The sequence below is a fragment of the Mobula birostris genome, chromosome 19 (genome assembly GCF_030028105.1).
Source record: "Mobula birostris isolate sMobBir1 chromosome 19, sMobBir1.hap1, whole genome shotgun sequence".
NCBI classification, from domain to species: Eukaryota; Metazoa; Chordata; class Chondrichthyes; order Myliobatiformes; family Myliobatidae; genus Mobula; species Mobula birostris.
The window spans coordinates 46,060,656-46,081,237 of record NC_092388.1 but is presented as its reverse complement, the minus strand read 5'-3'; the positions used below and the strand labels follow the sequence as shown (position 1 = coordinate 46,081,237).

At 44.1% G+C, this 20,582-nt stretch overlaps 2 protein-coding genes across 2 annotated transcripts in view; one reads left to right on the top strand and one right to left on the bottom strand.

The window, feature by feature from the left end:
- The window catches only part of rp9 (RP9 pre-mRNA splicing factor), a 35,837-nt gene extending 29,649 nt beyond the window's left edge, over positions 1 to 6,188 (bottom strand). Inside the window, exon 1 of the mRNA XM_072283535.1 lies at positions 5,736 to 6,188. Within this exon, the coding sequence (XP_072139636.1) occupies positions 5,736 to 5,992 (257 nt within the window). The 5' untranslated portion in view covers positions 5,993 to 6,188. The remainder of the gene's footprint in view (positions 1 to 5,735) is intronic.
- Positions 5,748 to 20,582, top strand: part of LOC140212570 (gamma-glutamylcyclotransferase-like) — a 36,116-nt gene continuing 21,281 nt past the window's right edge. Inside the window, exon 1 of the mRNA XM_072283536.1 lies at positions 5,748 to 6,173. Coding sequence (XP_072139637.1) covers positions 5,991 to 6,173 — 183 coding nt within the window. The 5' untranslated portion in view covers positions 5,748 to 5,990. The remainder of the gene's footprint in view (positions 6,174 to 20,582) is intronic.

Below are 20,582 nucleotides of genomic sequence, written 5' to 3'. Positions count from 1 at the left end.
ATGCAACAAAATGGACATCGTTCAGACCTGCACCAATTTAAAAGCTATCTCGTTTTTATATGGATATATCTCCCTACTGTGATAGGTGTAACAATGGAGAAGCTTCATTTATTCATGTTTTGGACATGTCCAAGTCTTGAAAAATATTGGAAGTAAACATTCCAAACTTTTTCTGTACTCTTTAAACTAAATGTTAAGCCTAATCCTTTGACTGCCCTATTTGGTATTGTTGGAGGGAAAGATATCATTTTGAAGACATCTGATTTGCACATTCTGACTTTTACCTCTCCTATGGCTAGGAGGGTGCTTTTGTTTAAATGGAAGGATGCTGTTCCGCCTAACCGCGCACAGTGGTTACGGGATGTTATGGCATGCTTAAACTTACAAAAGATTCGCTGTTCAATTTCTGAATCTAACCAAAATTTTCAAAATTTGTGAGGACTGTTTTTAAATTATTTTCATAATCTTTGATTTCCCATTAAAGTACAGAAGCTGGTTAATAGCATATTTTATTATCTGATAAGGTTTTTTTTTCTTTCTTTTCTTCACCAAACAGCTTCGATTTTAGTAGTGGGTATAGATTTTTTTAATATAAAATTATTTATATTCTCACATACGAATTAATCTAATCTATATGAACAACAGGAATTCTGCAGATGCTGGAAATTCAAGCAACACACATCAAAGTTGCTGGTGAATGCAGCAGGCCAGGCAGCATCTCTAGGAAGGGGTACAGTCGACGTTTCAGGCTGAGACCCTTCATCAGGACTAACTGAAGGAAGAGTGAGTAAGGGATTTGAAAGTTGGAGGGGGAGGGGGAGATCCAAAATGATAGGAGAAGACAGGAGGGGGAGGGATGGAGCCAAGAGCTGGACAGGTGATAGGCAAAAGGGATAGGAGAGGATCATGGGACAGGAGGTCCGGGAAGAAAGATGGGGGGGACCCAGAGGATGGGCAAGGGGTATATTCAGAGGGACAGAGGGAGAAAAAGGAGAGTGAGAGAAAGAATGTGTGTATAAAAATAAGTAACAGATGGGGTACGAGGGGGAGGTGGGGCATTAGCGGAAGTTAGAGAAGTCGATGTTCATGCCATCAGGTTGGAGGCTACCCAGACGGAATATAAGGTGTTGTTCCTCCAACCTGAGTGTGGCTTCATCTTTACAGTAGAGGAGGCAGTGGATAGATATGTCAGAATGGGAATGGGATGTGGAATTAAAATGTGTGGCCACTCGGAGATCCTGCTTTCTCTGGCGGACAGAGCGTAGGTGTTCAGCAAAGCGGTCTCCCAGTCTGCGTCGGGTCTCGCCAATATATAAAAGGCCACATCGGGAGCACCGGACGCAGTATATCACCCCAGCCAACTCACAGGTGAAGTGTTGCCTCACCTGGAAGGAATGTTTGGGGCCCTGAATGATGGTAAGGGAGGAAGTGTAAGGGCATGTGTAGCACTTGTTCCGCTTACACGGATAAGTGCCAGGAGAGAGATCAGTGGGGAGGGATGGGGGGGACGAATGGACTTGTGTAGGGAGCGATCCCTGCGGAATACGGGGGGGGGGGAGGGAAAGATGTGCTTAGTGGTGGGATCCCGTTGGAGGTGGCGGAAGTTACGGAGAATAATATGTTGGACCCAGAGGCTGGTGGGGTGGTAGGTGAGGACCAGGGGATCCCTATTCCCAGTGGGGTGGCAGGAGGATGGAGTGAGAGCAGATGTATGTGAAATGGGGGAGATGCGTGTAAGAGCAGAGTTGATAGTGGAGGAAGGGAAGCCCCTTTCTTTAAAAAAGGAAGACATCTCCCTCATCCTAGAATGAAAAGCCTCATCCTGAGAGCAGATGCGGCGGAAACAGAGGAATTGCGAGAAGGGGATGGCGTTTTTGCAAGAGACAGGGTGAGAAGAGGAATAGTCCAGATAGCTGTGAGAGTCAGTAGGCTTATAGTAGACATCAGTGGATAAGCTGTCTCCAAAGACAGAGACAGAAAGATCTAGAAAGGGGAGGGAGGTGTCGGAAATGGACCAGGTAAACTTGAGGGCAGGGTGAAAGTTGGAGGCAAAGTTAATAAAGTCAACGAGCTCTGCATGCGTGCAGGAAGCAGCGCCAATGCAGTCGTCGATGTAGCGAAGAAAAAGTGGGGGACAGATACCAGAATAGGCAGGGAACATAGTTTGTTCCACAAAGCCAACAAAAAGGCAAGCATAGCTAGGACCCATACGGGTGCCCATAGCTACACCTTTAGTTTGGAGGAAGTGGGAGGAGCCAAAGGAGAAATTATTAAGAGTAAGGACTAATTCCACTAGACGGAGCAGAGTGGTGGTAGAGGGGAACTGATTAGGTCTGGAATCCAAAAAGCGTAAAGCTTTGAGACCCTCCTGATGGGGGATGGAAGTATATAGGGACTGGACATCCATGGTGAAAATAAAGCGGTGGGGGCCAGGGAACTTAAAATCATCGAAAAGTTTAAGAGCGTGAGAAGTGTCACGATCATAGGTAGAAAGGGATTGAACAAGGGGGGATAAAACCGTGTCGAGGCACGAACAAAGGTAGGAAGGGATTGCCACGAACATAGGTAGGAAGGGATTGAATCTATATGAATATAGGGTAAGGAGTTTGATAATGTGATTCAATATAATGTATCTGGTATTATTGTATTTTTTCTTTTGTTTTATAATATGTATTTTCTTGGACTCTGTATTCTTCTATATAGAAACTAATAAAAATATTGAAAAAGAAGATTTGCACCAATTAATAGAAACTACTATTTGCACCACAAAGATGTCAAATAACCATCAGCTGCCCCAAATATCACCCAGCCCATAATATCTACATTCACAATTAACCATTAACTATAAAGTTTTTTTTGTATTCCTTAATTAAATACACTTCAAAGACTGGCTTACCTGTCAATTTTTCTTTTCTTAAATTTTATTTTTATTTGGATAAGGTATTACCCGTCAATTTTTCAACGACTATTATTCACATGAAAAGACTTAATTCAAGAATGTGGCAAAATATTTAGTGTTTCATTAATTACTTTCCTACAGAATCCTTCAGAAGCCCCTGCCAAAGAGATGCATTTGATAAGACTAGATTTAGCTCTTGAACCATTGATATTCATAAAGTTCGGAGAGCAGAAAATGGTAAATGCTGGAGGGCTGTTTCCTACGGCTCTGGATAAGGAAATGGCCATTTAGAACTGAGACAAGGACCAATTTCTTTCAGTGGTTGAGATGCCTCAGCTTTTTTCAAACACTAAATAAGGAAAAACAAAAGATTTGAAGGGTTCAGTAACCTTCTTCTGCCTTTGTTTCTGTTGTGTGTTAAGAAATACAAGTAATAATTACCAAACAAATCTTTCTGGCCACAACCATTTAAATAGTGCCTTTCCTCCTCAGTTATTGCTAATTTTCCAACTTCAATTCCCAGTTTATATTTTTTAAAAACTCAGTAGGTCAGGCAGCATGTGTAGAGGGAAAACAAACATTATTAAGAAATGAGGGGAAGAGGTGAACAGGAGCTGGCAAGCCTCGGGTGGATCAAGGTGAGAAGGGTTGATTGACAGATGGAGTCAGGTGGGGGAAGAGAACAGTGAAAATAGCAACAAAGGTTAGGAGTTCATAACTGGAGGCACCAGAGAGCTGCAAATGATGGGATCTGATAAAAAAGGAAGATGGAACATGGAGAAAGTTAAAACAGGCCAACGATTAAGTGGGAACACGAGATCCTGCAGATGCTGAAAATCCAGAATAACACACACAAAATGCTAGAGGAAGTCAGCAGGTCTGGCAGCATCAATGAAGAAGAAAAAACATTCAATGATTTTGGCCATGACCCTTCTTCAGGACTTGAAAGGAAGGTGGAAGAAGCCAGAATGAGGCTAGGGGGAGGTGCGTAGAGGAAAGAGTACAAGCTGGCAGGTGATAGGTGAAGCCTAGTAAGGGGGAAGGTAGGTGGGTGGGGGGATGAAGTGCAAATCTGGGAGGTGATAAGTGGGGCAAAGGAGGAGGAATCTGATCTAAGAGAATTAATCATGAGAGGAAAGGAAGGAGAGGCACTGAAGGGAGGTGATCGGCAGTGAGAAGGGATAAGGTGGCAGCCAGAATGGGAAATGGAAAAAGTGAGAAAGGGGAAGAGGTGTGAGAAATTTCCAGAAGTTAGTGAAATCAATATTCATGTCATCAGGTTGGAGGCTAACTAAACTGAGTATGAGGTGATCTCAACCTGAGAGTAGCCTCATCATGGCAGTAGAACAGGCGACGAACCAACATGTTGGAATGGCAATGGGGAGTAGTATTAAAATGGGAGGCCAGCTGTTACAGACGGAGCAAAGGTGCTCAGCAACTGAGTTCCTACATCAGACCTCACCAATATTGAGGTTGCCGTACCAGGATCAAGATACAGCAGATGGCTCTGACATACTTGCAGATGAAGTGTTGCCTCACCTGGAAGGACTGCTTGGGGCTCTAAATGGTGTTGAGTGAGGAGGTAAATGGGCAGACATAACACTGTATCACTTGCAGGGTAAAGTGCCAGGAGGGAGATCAGTGGGGACAAATAAATGGACTTCACACAGATGGCAATCTCTGTAGAAAGTGGAGTGTGGGAGGAGGTGAAGATGCAGTTAGTGGTGGGTTTCTGCAGAAGTTATGGAGAATAATGTACTGGATGCAGAGTCTCCTGGTAGGTAAAGCTAAGTGGAACTCTATCCCTCTTATGATGGCAGAAAGGTTTGATGAGGGTGGATGTCCAGAAAATGATGGAGATGCAGGCGAGGATAGCATCTATGGTAGAAGGGGAAAGGAGGACATCTCAGATGTTTTGGATGACTCATTCCGAGTACAGATGTGACATAGATGGAGTAACTGAGAAAAGAGAATATAATTTTCACAAGTGACAGGGTGGGAAGAGGTATAATCTAAATAACTGATAGTCAGTGGACAATCTCCAGAGATGGAGACAGAGAGATAAAGAAAGGGAGGGGAAGAGGTGTCAGAATAGACCAAGTTTGTATAGGACAGGGTGGAAGTTAAAAGTAAAGTTAATGAAATTGACAAGCTCATTATAGATGCAGGAGGCAGCACCAATGCAGCTGACAATGTGGTGCAGAAAGAGTTGTGGAGCATTACCAGTGAAGGATTGGAAAATTGACTGTTCCATGTAGCCAATGAAAAGGCAGGCATAGTTGGGGCCCATAGCCTTGGGTTTGGAGAAAGTGAGAGAAGCCAAGAGAAATTGAGTTTGAGAACCAGTTCTGTCAGAAGGAAGAGGATGCTGGTGGAGAGAAACTGGATAAGTTTGTTGATTATTAGTGGGGGAGGGGAAAGAAACTGTGAGTGGGGTGCTAAAGTGGAGGGAGGGTTGTGTTGTCAAAGTACTTGGGTAGACAAATTGAAATTAACAGATAGAGGAGGTGCAGATTACCTGAAATTGGAAAATTCAGTGTTAGAGGTATGGCTAAGGCTTTGGGTCAAAGGTAAACCATCCTTTTTGCCTCCACCTATGATGCTTGACCCATCAAGTCCCTCTCCAGCAATTTGCTTTTGGAAACATGAGGTAGGTGGCAGGAAGATAAGCACCCTCAAAATACACAAACCCTCAATACCCATCCTCCTGCTTTGCCCCAAACCATTTAGCACGCCCCCCATAATCACCCTACAGTGTCTACACAATCCCTATTCTCTGCCACTTCCCTCGTCACCCCTCACCCCATTTTCCCTTTTCTCCCCTCACTACGCTTACAAGGTTTCGACGTGTTTGATTTTCTTCACTTCTTGGTGCAGCCGCTTCTTCTTCCTCTCCGGCTCCCTGTCTTCGGTGGAGCGCCGTTTGCGCCGGTGGTGCCGACGATCACTCCCGCTTGCTCGACCGTCCTCCGCCATCGCGGTGCGCCCCGACCGACCACAAGCCCCCGCCCCCCAGCCCGCCGCGGGCTCGCAACCAGGCCGCGCCGACGCCGCAGTGCGCAGGCGCGGTGACGTGACTCCCGCAGTAATCATGTTAATGGTGAACTTGGCAGGCTTGAGCCAGCTTGGCTTTCTAGTGATTTCCGCATGGCGAGCCGGAGGCCTGGTCGGCGATGAAGGATTTCTCTATTTCGCCTACGGGAGTAACGTGCTGGAGCGGCGGCTGCGACTCCTCAACCTTTCGGCGGTGCGAGTGTCGGTGGGCTGCTTAAAGGTGGGTGAGCTTGCGTAGCTCTTGATTGTAGCGGAGGCGACATCTCTTCCGCTCTCGGCGCCGTTAGATGTACCGTGGAGAGCAATCTGACAGGCTGCGTCACTGTCGGGTATGGGGGGGTTACTGCACAGGACCGAAAGAAGCTGCGGAGGGTTGACAATTTGGTCGGCTCCATCTCGGGTATTAGCCTACGAAATATCCAGGACGTCTTCTTCTTACAATGTATATCGATGATCTAGATTATGGATTAAATGATTCTGTGGCTAAATTTGCGGATGACAGCAAGATAAGGTGGAGGAGCAGGAAGTGTTGAAGAAACAGTGGCAGCGAGACTTAGTCAGTTTAGGAGAGTGGGCAAAGAAATGGCAGATGAGATACAATGTTGAGAAATGTACGGCTGTACATTTTGGAAGAAGAAATAATCGGGCAGATTATTGTTTAGATGGGGAGAAAATTCAAAAATCGGAAGTGCAAAGCGACTTGGGGGGGGGGGTCCTCGTGCAGGATACCCTGAAGGTTAACCACCAGGTTGGATCGGCAGTAAGGAAAGCGAATGCCATGTCGGCATTTATTTCAAGAGGAGTAGTGTATAAGAGTACGGAGGTGTTGTTGAGGCTCTGTGGGGCACTGGTGAGACCTCATTTGGAATACTGTGTGCAGTTTTGGGCCCCCAATCTTAAGAAGGGATGTACTGATGTTGGAGAGAGTTCAGAGAAGATTTACGAGGATGATTCCTGGAATGCAGGGGCTAACATATGAGGAGCGTTTGTCGGCTCTTGGACTGTATTCATTAGAGTATATAGAAGAATGAGAGGGGATCTCATAGAAACAGTTTGAATGTTGAAAGGTTGGACAGAGTAGATGTGGAAAGGCTGTTTCCCTTGGTGGGTGAGTCCAGGACAAGAGGCCACAGTCTTAGAGGGTACCCATTTAAAACAGAAATGAGGAGAAATTTTTTGAGCCAGAAGGTCGTAGATTTATGGAATTCGTTGCCACATACAGCTGTGGCGGCCCGATCATTGAGGGTGTTTAAGGAGGAGATTGATAGGTATCTAATTAGTCAGGGTATCAAGGGATTTGGGGAAAAAAGCCAGAAATTGGAACTAGATGGGAGAATAGTTTAGCTCATGGTGGAGTGGCAGAGCAGATTCGACGGGCCGAATGGCCTGCTTCTGCTCCTTTGTCTTGTGATCATCAAGGAGCGCTGGCTCTGTCAAAGCTGCAAGGTGGTGGGCACTTCCTACCATCCCTACCAAAGTGCTCGTCGTTGTTAGGTCGCATCTGGAATTTCCAGTTGGCGGACGATTTCCCTCCACGCCGCTCTGACATATTGGGAAATCATGTTCGTGGCAGGTTACACCAGTGGTTTGCCTTTGCCTTCTGCCGGGTGAGCTTAAAGAGGACACCACCTCTTGCAGTGGATGACCAAGATGTCTAGGTACCTTGTCGTGGTCTTAGCGCTCCACAAATGCCTGCTGGCCCGCCTTCTTGACCGTTGGACCACTAATCGGCCTCCTCCGCTCAATACACCAAGACCAGACTTCACACGCAGGGACAGGTAAATCCCTTACCTCACCAAGGGTCAAAGACCCGTCGGCTACCCTCACCTGGTTTGGCCCGTCTGCCGAGACGGTTTACCGCGGTGTGACCGCTGCATGTGTTACAACTACTTGGAGCCACAGGTCAGAGCTGAGCGCCAGGTGCAGACCAAAGGTGGACGAGCTGCCCTGAAAAAGGGCACAGCAGGCCCCCCCCCCACCAGAGGTGCTGCCCCTCCCTAGACACCCCATACACCCCAAAGTGTTAGCGTAGTAAAAACACAGACCCGACATAGTCAGTTTCGCAGCCTTAGTAGTTATTTTTGTGTGCTTATGTTGGAAGTCTTGCTTACTGGGCTTGTTGAGGTAGGAAGAGATATTGTGCATCTCTGTCTGGTTGAGTGCAGACTATCAGCCATTTTAGCAAAGCTCCCTATAGTCCTTCACAGTGCCTTAGTGAGGGCTATGCAAACTTGATTGACCATTTGGTGCATGAAGAGTTCTTTAAAAATAAAACAAGGATGGTGATTTCCCAGGAGAGAATGTGGTCTGTTAGCTTCGAAGACTTGGCATCGTTGAGGCTGGGCAAGGAGAGCAACTGTTTGGTGGGCTCAGACTCCGATAGTCTGTAAAAGGTGAGTTTTCAGCGATCGGTATTTATCGTGTTCAGGCGGGTGTTCTAGTGGACTCATCATTCTCACAGCCGTGAAGTTCTACCACACAGTAGAACTTGGTGATGTCTGCGGTGGTTTCTCGCAGCGTCAATTGGGCCTTGGCTTATACAAACCAAGCAGTGGCATTTTGCTCCCAAAACTCTGGCAGTTTCAAAGCGACTGTGTTGGCCAACATGTTGAATAACTCTGGAATCATCCTAGAGCATGTGTTGGAGATCATGGGAAGAGAGGAGCAATTGTGCATCCTGACTATCTGAGGCCTACTGGTTAGTAAGTCCAACACCCAGTTGTACAATGATGTATGTTGATCAAGGTGTAAGGAGTTAGTTCACCAAGGTCTATGGGACAATAGTGTTGAATGCTGAACTGTAATCCAGAAACTTCATTCAGACATAAAGGTCCTTGGTTTTCTAGGTATGTCATGGCTAGGTATGTAACAGATGCTATGGCATGTATCATTGAACGGTTCTGTCAGTAAGCATATTGGTGAGTGTCCTGTGTGGCAGGAATGGAGTTTTTGATTTATGTCTTTACCAGCAGTTCAAAGCACTTCATGATGCTTGTCATCACTGCTACCAGGCGCTACTCATTTAGTTCTGGAGATTTGGAGTTCTTTGGAACAGGGATGCTGGTGACTGCAGGCTGAATGGGTGAAGTGCTGAAGATGTCCGTGAAGACATCAGTGAGCTGTTGTACAAACTCATTGGTGGAGGGATGGTCACTGTGCAGGGGCTGGACCTGAAATGTCGATCATCCCTATGCCTCTGTTTATGCATCTCGACCAGCTGAGCTCCTTCAGCAGTTTCTTTTATTTACTCCAGATTCTCACGTCTGCAGTTTCTTGTGTTTCCAATCCAGACTGATGTTCTGGTCTTCTAAAATGAACGTTGTGTCATATTGATCTTTACATCATCTCTTAAACAAAAACACGTTTGGGCTACTATCCACTTAACAATGCATATAGCACTGCTGCATTTCGTCATAGAGTTGTACAACACGGAAATGGACACTGTGCCCACCGTGTCCGTACCAATCACTGAACTTATCTCTTGTCTGTGTTCCTTGGTCAGAGTCAGTGTGGTATGGCAATCCCCATTTAGGAATGTAGTCCTTAATCACAGTTTTGGCTATGTGTATGGAAGTAGGTTTTGCCACCCATTTTGAAAATTTGTCCACTATTACTAACACATCTGAATATCCTTGGCGCTCTGGTAAAGTCATTACAGTCCACTTATAGATGTAAAAATGGACCAGGTGGAGCAGGAGTACTTAGTTGAGGTAGCTTCTCTGTTGATTCGGGGTTTTTTTTCTTGCATCTCTCAGCTGTTTGTTGAGCTTGCGTCTTGAACTTTGGATTCCACCACCATTGGGAAAATCTGTCTTCCATCTTTTGCACTCCAATGTGTCCTAAGGAGTGTATCTGCTGTGACAGATAAGGAAGCATCTTAGCTGGGGCTACCAGCCTGTAGCTAGTGCCGTATATCCATACAACATTGTTGTTTAATAACTACCATTTTCTACCAATACCAGTTATTGGGTTTTCTTCCATTAGGTTTCTTTATTTTTTCTTTTGCTGCACTCTTTGCAGTTTTCTCTGCAAATGCATTTCCACGGTTTTCCATTGTGGTAATTTTAAAGTGACCTTTTGCATTTTAATGATACAACTTATGACTTCCATAAGTTCTTGTACTAATCCACCATTCTCGATTGAAGTTCTTACGACTATAAGAAATTACCTTTTTCTCCAAAGTCATGAACGACTCCTAAAGCATGTAGCAAATCTGTCTAGATCAGCAGTCCTCAACCACCAGGCCACGGACCGGTACCGGACTGTAAGGAAAGCGCTACCGGGCCGCGAGGAAACGATATGATTTGGCGATATGAGTCAGCTGCACCTTTCCTCATTCCCTGTCACGCGGACTGTTGAGCTTGAACGCACGCGAGGTTATTACCCGCGTGTCGTCCATGTCAGCGCGGGAAGGAGATCAACTCCTCGAGTTTGCAAATGACGGCGGGCTGAAAATTATGTTTGACATAACATCTCTGCCGGCATTCTGGATCAAAGTCAGGGGCGAATATCCTGAGATAGCCACGGAAGCACTGAAAACGTTGCTTCTATTTCCAACTTATCTCCACGATGAATGTAACAAAAACTAAATTGCGGAATAAACTGGACATAAGGAACCCCCTTTGAGTATCGCTGTCTCCCATCACCCCTCGATTGGACCGTCTTGTTGCAGGAAAACAAGCCCAGGGCTCCCACTGATTCAGCGATATTGGTGCGTTGCAATGATTTTTTTCTGTTCTTACGGGGAAAATACGCGCTGTGTGTTTAATATCCAAACGTTACTTAAAATGTTATGATGCTATTGACTTACTTATATAACCATATAACAGTTACAGCGCGGAAACAGGCTATCTCTGCCCTTCTAGTCCGTGCCGAACGCTACTCTCACCAAATCCCACTGACCTGCACTCAACCCATAACCCCCCATCCTTTCCTGTCTATATTCCTATCCAATTTAACTTTAAATGATAATATCGAACCTGCTTCTGCCACTTCTACTGGGAGTTCGTTCAACACATATTTCAAGCCCCCCTGTCCTCCCCTGATAATTGACTTATCGCTATATTCATGCAAGGAAAATATGCGCTATGTGTTTAATATTAAATTCATTAGATAAACCCTTTTAGAAACGAAATTGAGTGTATTAGCCACTTATCACCGATATTCCGGTCGTGATTAACAGCGCCCCCTTCCGGAACAGAATCGCCAAAAATGATTTGTAGCAAAAAACGGCACGTGCACGCATACGCAGGTCACGTATGCGCATTGGTGCCCACGCAAGGTTTCATGGTCATTGTAGTCTTTTCGGGATAAACACAACGTATTCGACTGCTACTGTACTCTTGTCCATTGGCAACCATCCCCCCCCACCCCCTGGTCGGCCGGTCCGCAAGAATATTGTCAATATGAAACCGGTCCGCACTGCAAAAAAGGTTGGGGACCCCTGGTCTAGATATTAGCTGATCTTCCTTCTGACAGCTTAAAGACACCAATTAAATCTTTCAGTTCTGCCTGTTGCACAGAGGTACTCGGAGCCATGCTTCCCGAGGCCATCACTTCATTTTCTGTGACAACAGTCCAACCAGCCATTCGAATTCCTCCGGCAATGGTTGAGGAGCCATCAGTGTACAGGAACACAGCTGGGTTCAACAAAAGCACTTCTTGGCATGTTAATGTTCTTGCACAATCATGATCATCATAATCTTTCGTGTGCACTGACAACAGTATAGCTGCATTTGCTGGACTTGCTTGTTGGATGATTAACGTTAGATGCCTTAAGAACAGTGGACCACCGAGCAGCTGTCAGTAGGGAGGCCCTGTTCATAGTCAGTAAAGTATGTATTGAGTGTGGACATTCAGAATCAGGTTTACAGGTTTCCCCCGCTGTCCGAAGGTAGAGCGTTCCTCTGAAATGGTTCGTAAGCCGGAATGTTGTAAAGTGAATAAGCAATTACCATTTATTAATATGGAAAAATATTTGAGCATTCGCAGACCCAAAAAATAACCTACAAAATCATGCCAAATAATACATAAAACCTAAAATAACAGTAACAGTAAAATAACAATAAACAATAACAGGTAAAGCAGGAATGATGTGATAAATACACAGCCTATGTAAAGTAGAAATACTTTTCTGCAATCATTGCAGCACTGTCTAGCACAGCGAAAATCTCACGCAAGCGCTCTCAGCAGCATTCTCGGCAGAAACACTCGGCGCAAGCTCTCGGCAGAAACACTCTCTCCAATAACCTTTAAGCTATGAAGCTGCCAAATCATACCAAATAACACATAAAAATACACAGCCTCCATAAAGTAGAAATAATGTATGTACAGTGTAGTATCACTTACCGGAATTGAGAAGCCAGCGAGCACACTGAGGATGGTGTGTTAGGCTGAGTCGTCGGAGGTTGGGGTGGTGGGAGGTAGAGGAGACTGGGGTGTCATCTGGTCGTTGTCTGTTTCCATCAGAGCAGGCAGGTCACCTCCTTCTATGTCTGCCTGCCTCGATGTCGAAGGTCGAGGTTCGTCGTCTACTGTGGCTGATGTGGAAGGCTTGAAAACGACAGTATGCATTTTTCTATCAGACAGTTCTTTGTAAGCACTCAAAACATCCTGCAAACCTGCCTTAAACCTACGTACCCTTTCAAAATTAAAGTCATACTTTTCTGCAATTATTGCTGCGTTGTCAATCATGTTCAGTTCGTGGATGACTTCACTTTCGGGCCGTTTGCTACTGCGTTTGGTTTCGATTGTTATCCTTTCCTCTTGCAATTGCATCAGCTCTTCATCTGTCAGTTCTTGGTCATGGGCTGCCAAAACCTCTTCAACATCATCTTCGTCTAGTTGTATGCTAAGTGTAACACCCTTATGAGCTCTTTTAGGCTTTTCCGATACCTTAGAACTCATCTTTCTAACGAGTGCACAAAATAAATTGAGATAAAGCACATGTTTAAGCTTGGCTTCTCGGGTGCGCACTGCCTTTTTTCGTAACAGTGAAAACACCTTCTGTTAGCGAAAACAGGTAAATAATGTAGGTCTTTCATAACAGCGAGATGTCGTAAAGCAAACGTTCGGAAAACAGGGGCCACCTGTATTATCACCGGCATGTGACGTGAAATTTGTTAACTTAGCAGCAGCAGTTCAAGGCAATACATAATCTAGCAGAGAGAAAAAAATAATAAATTAAATAAAACATAATCAAGTAAATCAATTACGTATATTGAATAGATTTTTTAAAAAATGTGCAAAAACAGAAATACTGTATATTAAAAAAAGCGAGGTAGTGTCCAAAGCTTCAATGTCCATTTAGGAATCGGATGGCAGAGGGGAAGAAGCTGTTCGTGAATCACTGAGTGTGTGCCTTCAGGCTCCTGTATCTCTTACCTGATAATAAAAGTGAGAAAAAGGCATACCCTGGGTGCTGAAGATCCTTAATAATGGATGCTGCCTTTCTGAGACACCACTCCCTAAAATGTCCTGGGTACTTTGTAGGCTAGTGCCCAAGATGGAGCTGACTAGATTTACAACCTTCTGCGGCTTCTTTCGGTCCTCTGCAGTAGCCCCTCCATACCAGACAGTGATGGAGCCTGTCAGAATGCTCTGCACGATACAACTATAGAAGTTCTTGAGTGTATTTGTTGACGTGCCAAATCTCTTCAAACTCCTAATAAAGTATAGCCACTGTCTTGCCTTCTTTATGACTACATCAATATGTTAGGACCAGGTTAGATCCTCAGTGATCTTGACACCCAGAGACTTGAAACTGCTCACTCTTTCCACCTCTGATCCCTCTGAGGATTGGTATGTGTTCCTTTGTCTTACCCTTCCTGAAGTCCACAATCAGCTCTTTCATCTTACATTGAGTGCCAGGTTGTTGCTGCGGCACCATTCCACTAGTTGGCATATCTCACTCCTGTGTGCCCTCTCATCACCACCTAAGAATCTACCAACAATGGTTGTATCATCAGCAAATTAGTAGATGGTATTTGAGCTCTGCCTAGCCACACAGTCATGTGTATACATTGAACATTTAACATCCAAACGATGTTAGAAACAGTCATGACTGCTAGGTAAGTTGCTTGCACTGCTTGTAGACGTGAACCCCATCCTAAGGCTACATTGTCCAATCTGGCAGAGTAATACCCAACATGCTGATCTCCATGTTCTTGAGTTAAAACTGCCATCATATCGCCACAGCGTAAACGGTCTCCCTGTATCACGGATTCCCAATGTAAGTGCAATACTTAGTATCAACTTGAAAGTTTGAAAGCTTTCCCTCTGCAAAGTTTCATTAAGAGCTACAGGGTTGTCAGAGTGCCTGCTGCCTTTCAGCAGATGAATGGGAGGTTGAGCAATTTCAGCATATAACCCATGCTCTGTTGTAGTTGCACAAACCCAGAAATGATCTTAGTTGCTGGACTGGTGTAGGTGGTTTTGCTAATTCAACAATCTTCAGTGATTTCCTCGCAACACGCTGCAGGAACTCAGCAGGTCGGGCAGCATCCGTGGAAACGATCAGTCAACATTTCGGGCCGGAACCCTTCATCATTTTCCAGCCTGAAACATTGACTGATCATTTCCACGGATGTTGTCTGACCTGCTGAGTTCCTTCAGCGTGTTGTGAGTGTTGCTTTGACCCCAGCATCTGCAGATTATTTTGTGTTCAGTGATTTCCCGTTTGCTTTGGGAAATTTTCTGTCCCAAGTAAATCACCTTCTCTTGCAATTGTGCTTTGTCCAAATTTGCTTTGTGTCATTTGAAGGCTAAATAATCAAGCAAATAAAGTACATCACATTATTTCCAACTAGTAAATTAACATATTGCTGTGAATTCCAGTTCCACTTCTTCTGTTGGTTAGCAGGTATAGACAGATGGTTTATCTGTACTGATCTTATTCAGACTTTGATATCTTGCTGTACTTGTTTGGTAGTTTACACCAGATCACTGTAGTAAACGGCAATTTCTCTCCAATTTGCTTTTGTTAGCTTCACCATTTTACCAACATCTGGTTTCAAACCATTGATGAGGGTAACGTATGAGAGCCATGTGAGGATTCTTCCATGTTATCTTCAGTTATTCCTTGAACTCTTGAGTAGGTGATCCAAACTGTCTTTTAGTGGTCTTCATATTTTGGAACGTCACCTGAAGCTTTTTGTTTGCAATCAGTCATTTTCTCCCAATTAATCTGTGCTGGGGATTGTTTTTCCAACCATTTCTTAATTGCTTCCTAAGCAGTTGATAAATTCTGTTTGTCACGTCCTACACCATCCTCAACTTGCTGTGTCAACTGATTTATTTGCCAAGTTGTTAGTATAATAACTAAAATTTAAATACCATCATATGGATGCAATTTGTATACTTCATTCGTTGAAGTTCAGCCCAAGTCTTTAAGCTTCCTCTTTTTTAGGATGTGGAACTTCCCTGGACAAATGGTCCAATTCGTCAATTTTTCTTGGTCTTGGTTATTGATGATAAACCTCCTGTATCCTTTCACAATCTCCATCATTAGTCTTGTGTGTTTTCTTCCTCTTAGTTTTTACTGGGGCAAGTTTTGCCATGGCTGCCAGACTAATTATCTCATTACTGTCATCAGCACCTGAGCCACTAGGGGTCTCTGTTGAGTCAGTATCATTTTGCAGTTTCTTGGGGTTCCAAAGATGTCATAGTTTCTGGGGACTGGTCAGCGTTGGCTGCCTTTCAACATGATTGGCATCACTGTCAACATCACCCACTGGGTTGGCCAAACCACCCTCTGGATTGGCTGACGGTGCAGAGGGAAGATGCTTCATTTCACTTTGCAACTCTGAATAGAACTCCTGACTATGGACATACTTCGCATGCTATTCTTTCACCCACTCTGTTAACGCAGAGATTTGCTTTTCAGATTTTTTATTGTCTTTTTCATAATGCTCCTTTAGGATTCTGTATGCTTTTTCCTTTTCTCCCAATTGGTTAGTTAAATCATTTATTTGCTGATGCAGTCCACGGGTATGATTCTCTAAATCAGCTTGTTAGTGTTTTAAAGCATCTATTTGTTGTTGCATCTCACTTCCCTCGTGCTTTCGCAGCTCTTAAGCTCTTATTTTCTTAGTTATCGACCATATCTTTCTGATGTTTCATCGTCACTTATAAACCCGTCCTTACTATTAGCATTGTTGGCAGATTTCTTCTGTAGTTCTTTACCAATGATATCAAGTTTGTATGCATCAGTTAAGTAAGTGCGTAAGATTTCAGTTAACTATTCCCTCTGGGCTGGGGATTTTGTGGACTCAACAATCTGTTTCAAAACTTTGACCATTACGTAAGATTCGATCTTAAGGAGTACTTTTCACTTTAGTCATCAAAGTTATCAATAGACTCATAATATAATATCAGGCTATAACCACAAAACGTATTCATTTGACATACTCTCAAGATGAGGGCTTTCATTCCAGAACGAAGGAGATGTCCTCCTTTTTCAAAGAAAGTGGCTTCCCTTCCTCCACCATCAATGCTGCCCTCAACCGCATCTCTTCCATTTCATACATGTCTGCTCTCACCCCATCCTCCCACCACCCTCCCAGGGTTAGGTGTCCTCTTGTCCTCACCTATCACTCCACCAGCCTCTGTGTCCAAGACATAATTCTCCGGAATTTTTGCCAACTCCAATGGGATCCCCCACCAAGTACATCTCCCCCCCCACCTCCACTTTCCCACTTTCTGCTTTCCACAGAGATCGCTCCATATGTGACCCTCTTATCTATGCGTCCCTGCTGGCAATATCCTTGCGAGCAGAATAAGTGCTACACCTGCCCCTACACCACCTCCCTCACTACCATTCAGGGCCCCCAACAGTCCTTCCAGGTGAGGCGACACTTCACCTGTGAGTCTTTTGGGGTGCTCCCAGTGTGGCCTCCTGTATATCGGTGAGAGCCAACATAGATTGGGAGACTGCTTCGTGGAGTACCTATGCTCTGACCGCCAGATGAAGCAGGATCTCTCAGTAGCCACCCATTTTAATTGCACTTCCCATTCCCATTCCAATATGTCAAGCCATGGCCTCCTCTACTGTCACGTTGATGCCACGGTCAGGTTGGAGGAGCAACACTTTATATTCTGTCTGGTTAGCCTCCAACCTGATGGCATGAACATCGATTTCTCAAACTTCTGGTAATGCCCCCCACCCCCCAACACCTTCACCATTCCCCATCCCCCTTTCCCCCTCTCACGTTATCTCCCTGCCTGCCCATCACTTCCCTCTGGTGTTCCTCCCCCTCTTTTCTTTCTTTCATGGCTTTCTATCCTCTTCTATTGGACTCCCCCCTTCTACAACGCCTTATCTCTTTCACCAATTAACTTCCCAGCTTTTTACTTCACTCCTCCCTCTCCCAGTTTCATCTATCACCTTGTGTTAATCCTTCCCCTCCCCCCACCTTTAAAATCTAATCTTTTTCCTCCAGTCCTGATGAAGGGCCTTGGCCTGAAATGTCAACTGTACTCTTTTCCGTAGATGCTGCCTGGCCTGCTGAGTGCCCCCAGCATTTTGTGTGTGTTGCTTAGATCTCCTGCGCCTGCAGATTTTCTCTTGGTTGTCGGCCTTTTGTCCAACAATTTATATCAGACTCTGGATTCCTCCGACAATTTATATTGGCCCCGCAGGTTGTACAACTACAAGAATTTTAATAGGATCTGCCACAAATAAAATACAGACCCTGTTCGTTCGTAAATTCCCTTTAAGCAATGTACTGAAGATATTTATTCTCAGTCAATTAAAGAATGGAGGAATTGTCTTGCCTCCCTGCTGCACACTTGAAACTTCTTTTCTTTGACCTGTTTTTCTTCAAGTGATCATCCTGCGTTCGGGTGCCAAATTGTTGGATCTTTGTTTATTTTCTGATCCTTGGGGTTCTTCCAGGAGTTAAGAATGGCAAGCAGTCTTAATTCCACAATCTCAGTTTATTTTGAAGTACAAACAAACATTCAAGTGCTAAGCAAACTAAATAAGGAGCTAACAAACGAAGCTAAGGGGAATGAAAAGCTGAGAAGACGAAGGTAAAAGGTGTGCCTCTGAAAATCCATCACTTTTATAACCGAGATAAAGGAAGCTGCTTAAACTAAACCTATCGATGATTGCACAATTACATCACGTGGGTAATATACTAATACTTGCCAATGAAAAATGAGAAAGGTGATAAACCGTTAGTTTAACTGCTGTACAGTTTTCTGCCGGTGAGTGGGGATAACCCACTACATATTGTGAAAAATACATGACTTCATTAAAAAGTACAACTGATTAAGATACAACAATGGTTTCCGACAGTACCTTTAAATAGATTTTAATAATTTTTGCAATAATTTTCACTGCTTGAATTTGCAGTTCCTATTTTCTTCCACTATGCATCATTAATCAGAATTCTTTACAGTTTTTATGTAACGGCTGGAAAGGGAGAGGGGCCACTGAGGATGTGGTTTGGGAGCCATATGGTTGATAAACCAAAAAGGTTTGGGAGCCACTAGTCTGGATGCTGTAGCTTCTGCCACCTCATAGGCAATGCACTCTGGATTCCAGCCATTACAAGTGGAAAGAAAAATCACCCTGGAATCCCCTTTAAAATTATCTTTTAACATGTATCTATGGCACTTGTTTTTAGAATTTTTACCATCTACCTGATCTTTGTCTCCCCCCACCCCCCCAGCATAGTTTTATCTGTTAATCAGGTCACTCCTCAGGGTCTTCTGTTCCAGTGAAAACAAATACTGGAGCAGAAAACACAGCCTGGATCATCTTTCCTTATAACTGAAATTCTGAAATCCAGGCAACATCCTCATAGTGGAATCAGACATGGAAAGAGTGAGCAATTTCAAATTTCTGGATGTTAACATCTCTGAGGATCTATCCTGGCCCAGCATATCGGTGTAGCTGCAATAAAAGCTCAACAGTGGCTATATTTCATTTGGAGTTTGAGGAGATTTGGTATGTCACCAAAGGCACTCACAGATTTCTATTTTACCATGGAGAGCATTCTAACTGGCTACATCCTGGTATGGGGCTGGTGTTTGTGGGATGGGAGGGGGGGGTTACTATACAGGATCAAAATAACCTGCAGAGATTTGTAAACTTAGTCAGCTCCATGGGGGCACGGACCTCCATTGTATCCAGAACATATTCAAGAAGTGATGCCTCAAAAAGGCAACATCTTATCATTAAGGACCCCTAATAACCAGGACATGCCCTGTCCTCATTTCTACCATCAGGAAGGATGTACGAGAGCTTGAAGGCTCACACTCAATGATTCAGTGACGGGTTCTTCCCCTCTGCCATCTGGTTTCTGAATGGACATTGAACCCATGAATACTACCTCACTACTATTTTTGCACTATCTATTTAATATTTTAGGAATTCCTGCTTGATGAAGATGAGCATTCATTTATACCTGATGCAGGATCTTGACCCAAAATATCAACAACACCATTTATCCCCAAAGACACTGTTTGACCCACTGAGTTCTTCCAGCATTCCGTTTTTGTATCAGATTCCAGCATCTGCAGTCCCTGGCTTCATCCTTTGTACTTGGCCACTGTGTCTCCCTGCACTGCTGCTTTCTATTATACTGAGATGTATTACAATGTCTGTAAAGTTCTTTGGTGTTTATTCCTTCTTAGGCGTTTGCAAGTATTTCCTAAGATTTAAGAATGTGCCTTGTCGTTAATGCCACATTTTCTCACATGAAATGTTAAACCTATTTGCTTTCTCATTGTCGGAAAAGTATTCATGACATCATTTGCTAGTCAGGGAGATTCCAGTTCAAGCCTTCCTAATAAAAAGCATTCATCAGCTATAGTTGTGTGCTGCTTTAGCCAAATTCAATGATTTGCATAGAAAATTCTTTGCATGCATTTGTTCCTCTCAAACATGTGGAATTGTCATTTGTCTCTGAGCATTTGAAAGCTAAATGCAACATGCTTAAAATACATTCCAATATAAGTTAGACCATAAGACATATGAGCAGAATTACGCCATCTGGTGAGGAATTGAGGATATAAAGAATCATTTTGAACCTATGTAACCTCTGGCTAAAAGAATATTTGGGACTGAATAGGCATTTTTTGAACTGAAGTAAACTCTGTCTTCAGCAGTTAACTAAAAACCAGCTTATACTAGTTCTCCCTTGGTTTGCAGAGAGGCATTGAGAGTTTGATAACGATGTACATTGTACATTCGTTTGAGTAGGGGGGAGGAGGACTCACTGATAAGGACAGGAATGAACATCCATCTGTAATTAAACCTTGAATTAGCGGACTCTCTTATCTAAGTAATTAAGTTTTGCGCCAACAGACTTGGTGGGCGTATCAGTTCAAATAACATCTTGCAACAGTAATGTATGGGGCTTACGATGTATAAATATATGCTGTAACCTGACTAAGTGGGCCCACTTGTTGGATGGCGGCAGTACTTGCGTGCCTTCCCTTCGACAACTGGGTCTCAATCTCCTGCAGGAGGGTGTGCAATAAACCGTTGTAACTATAAGAAGTTGGTCTCCCCAGTTTTAGTCAGATTTGACTTTAACACTGGCCCATCGAGTCTTCTCTGCCCTTCAATCATGGCTGATCCTTTTTCTTCCTATCTTTTCCTCAACCCCAGTTCCTGGCC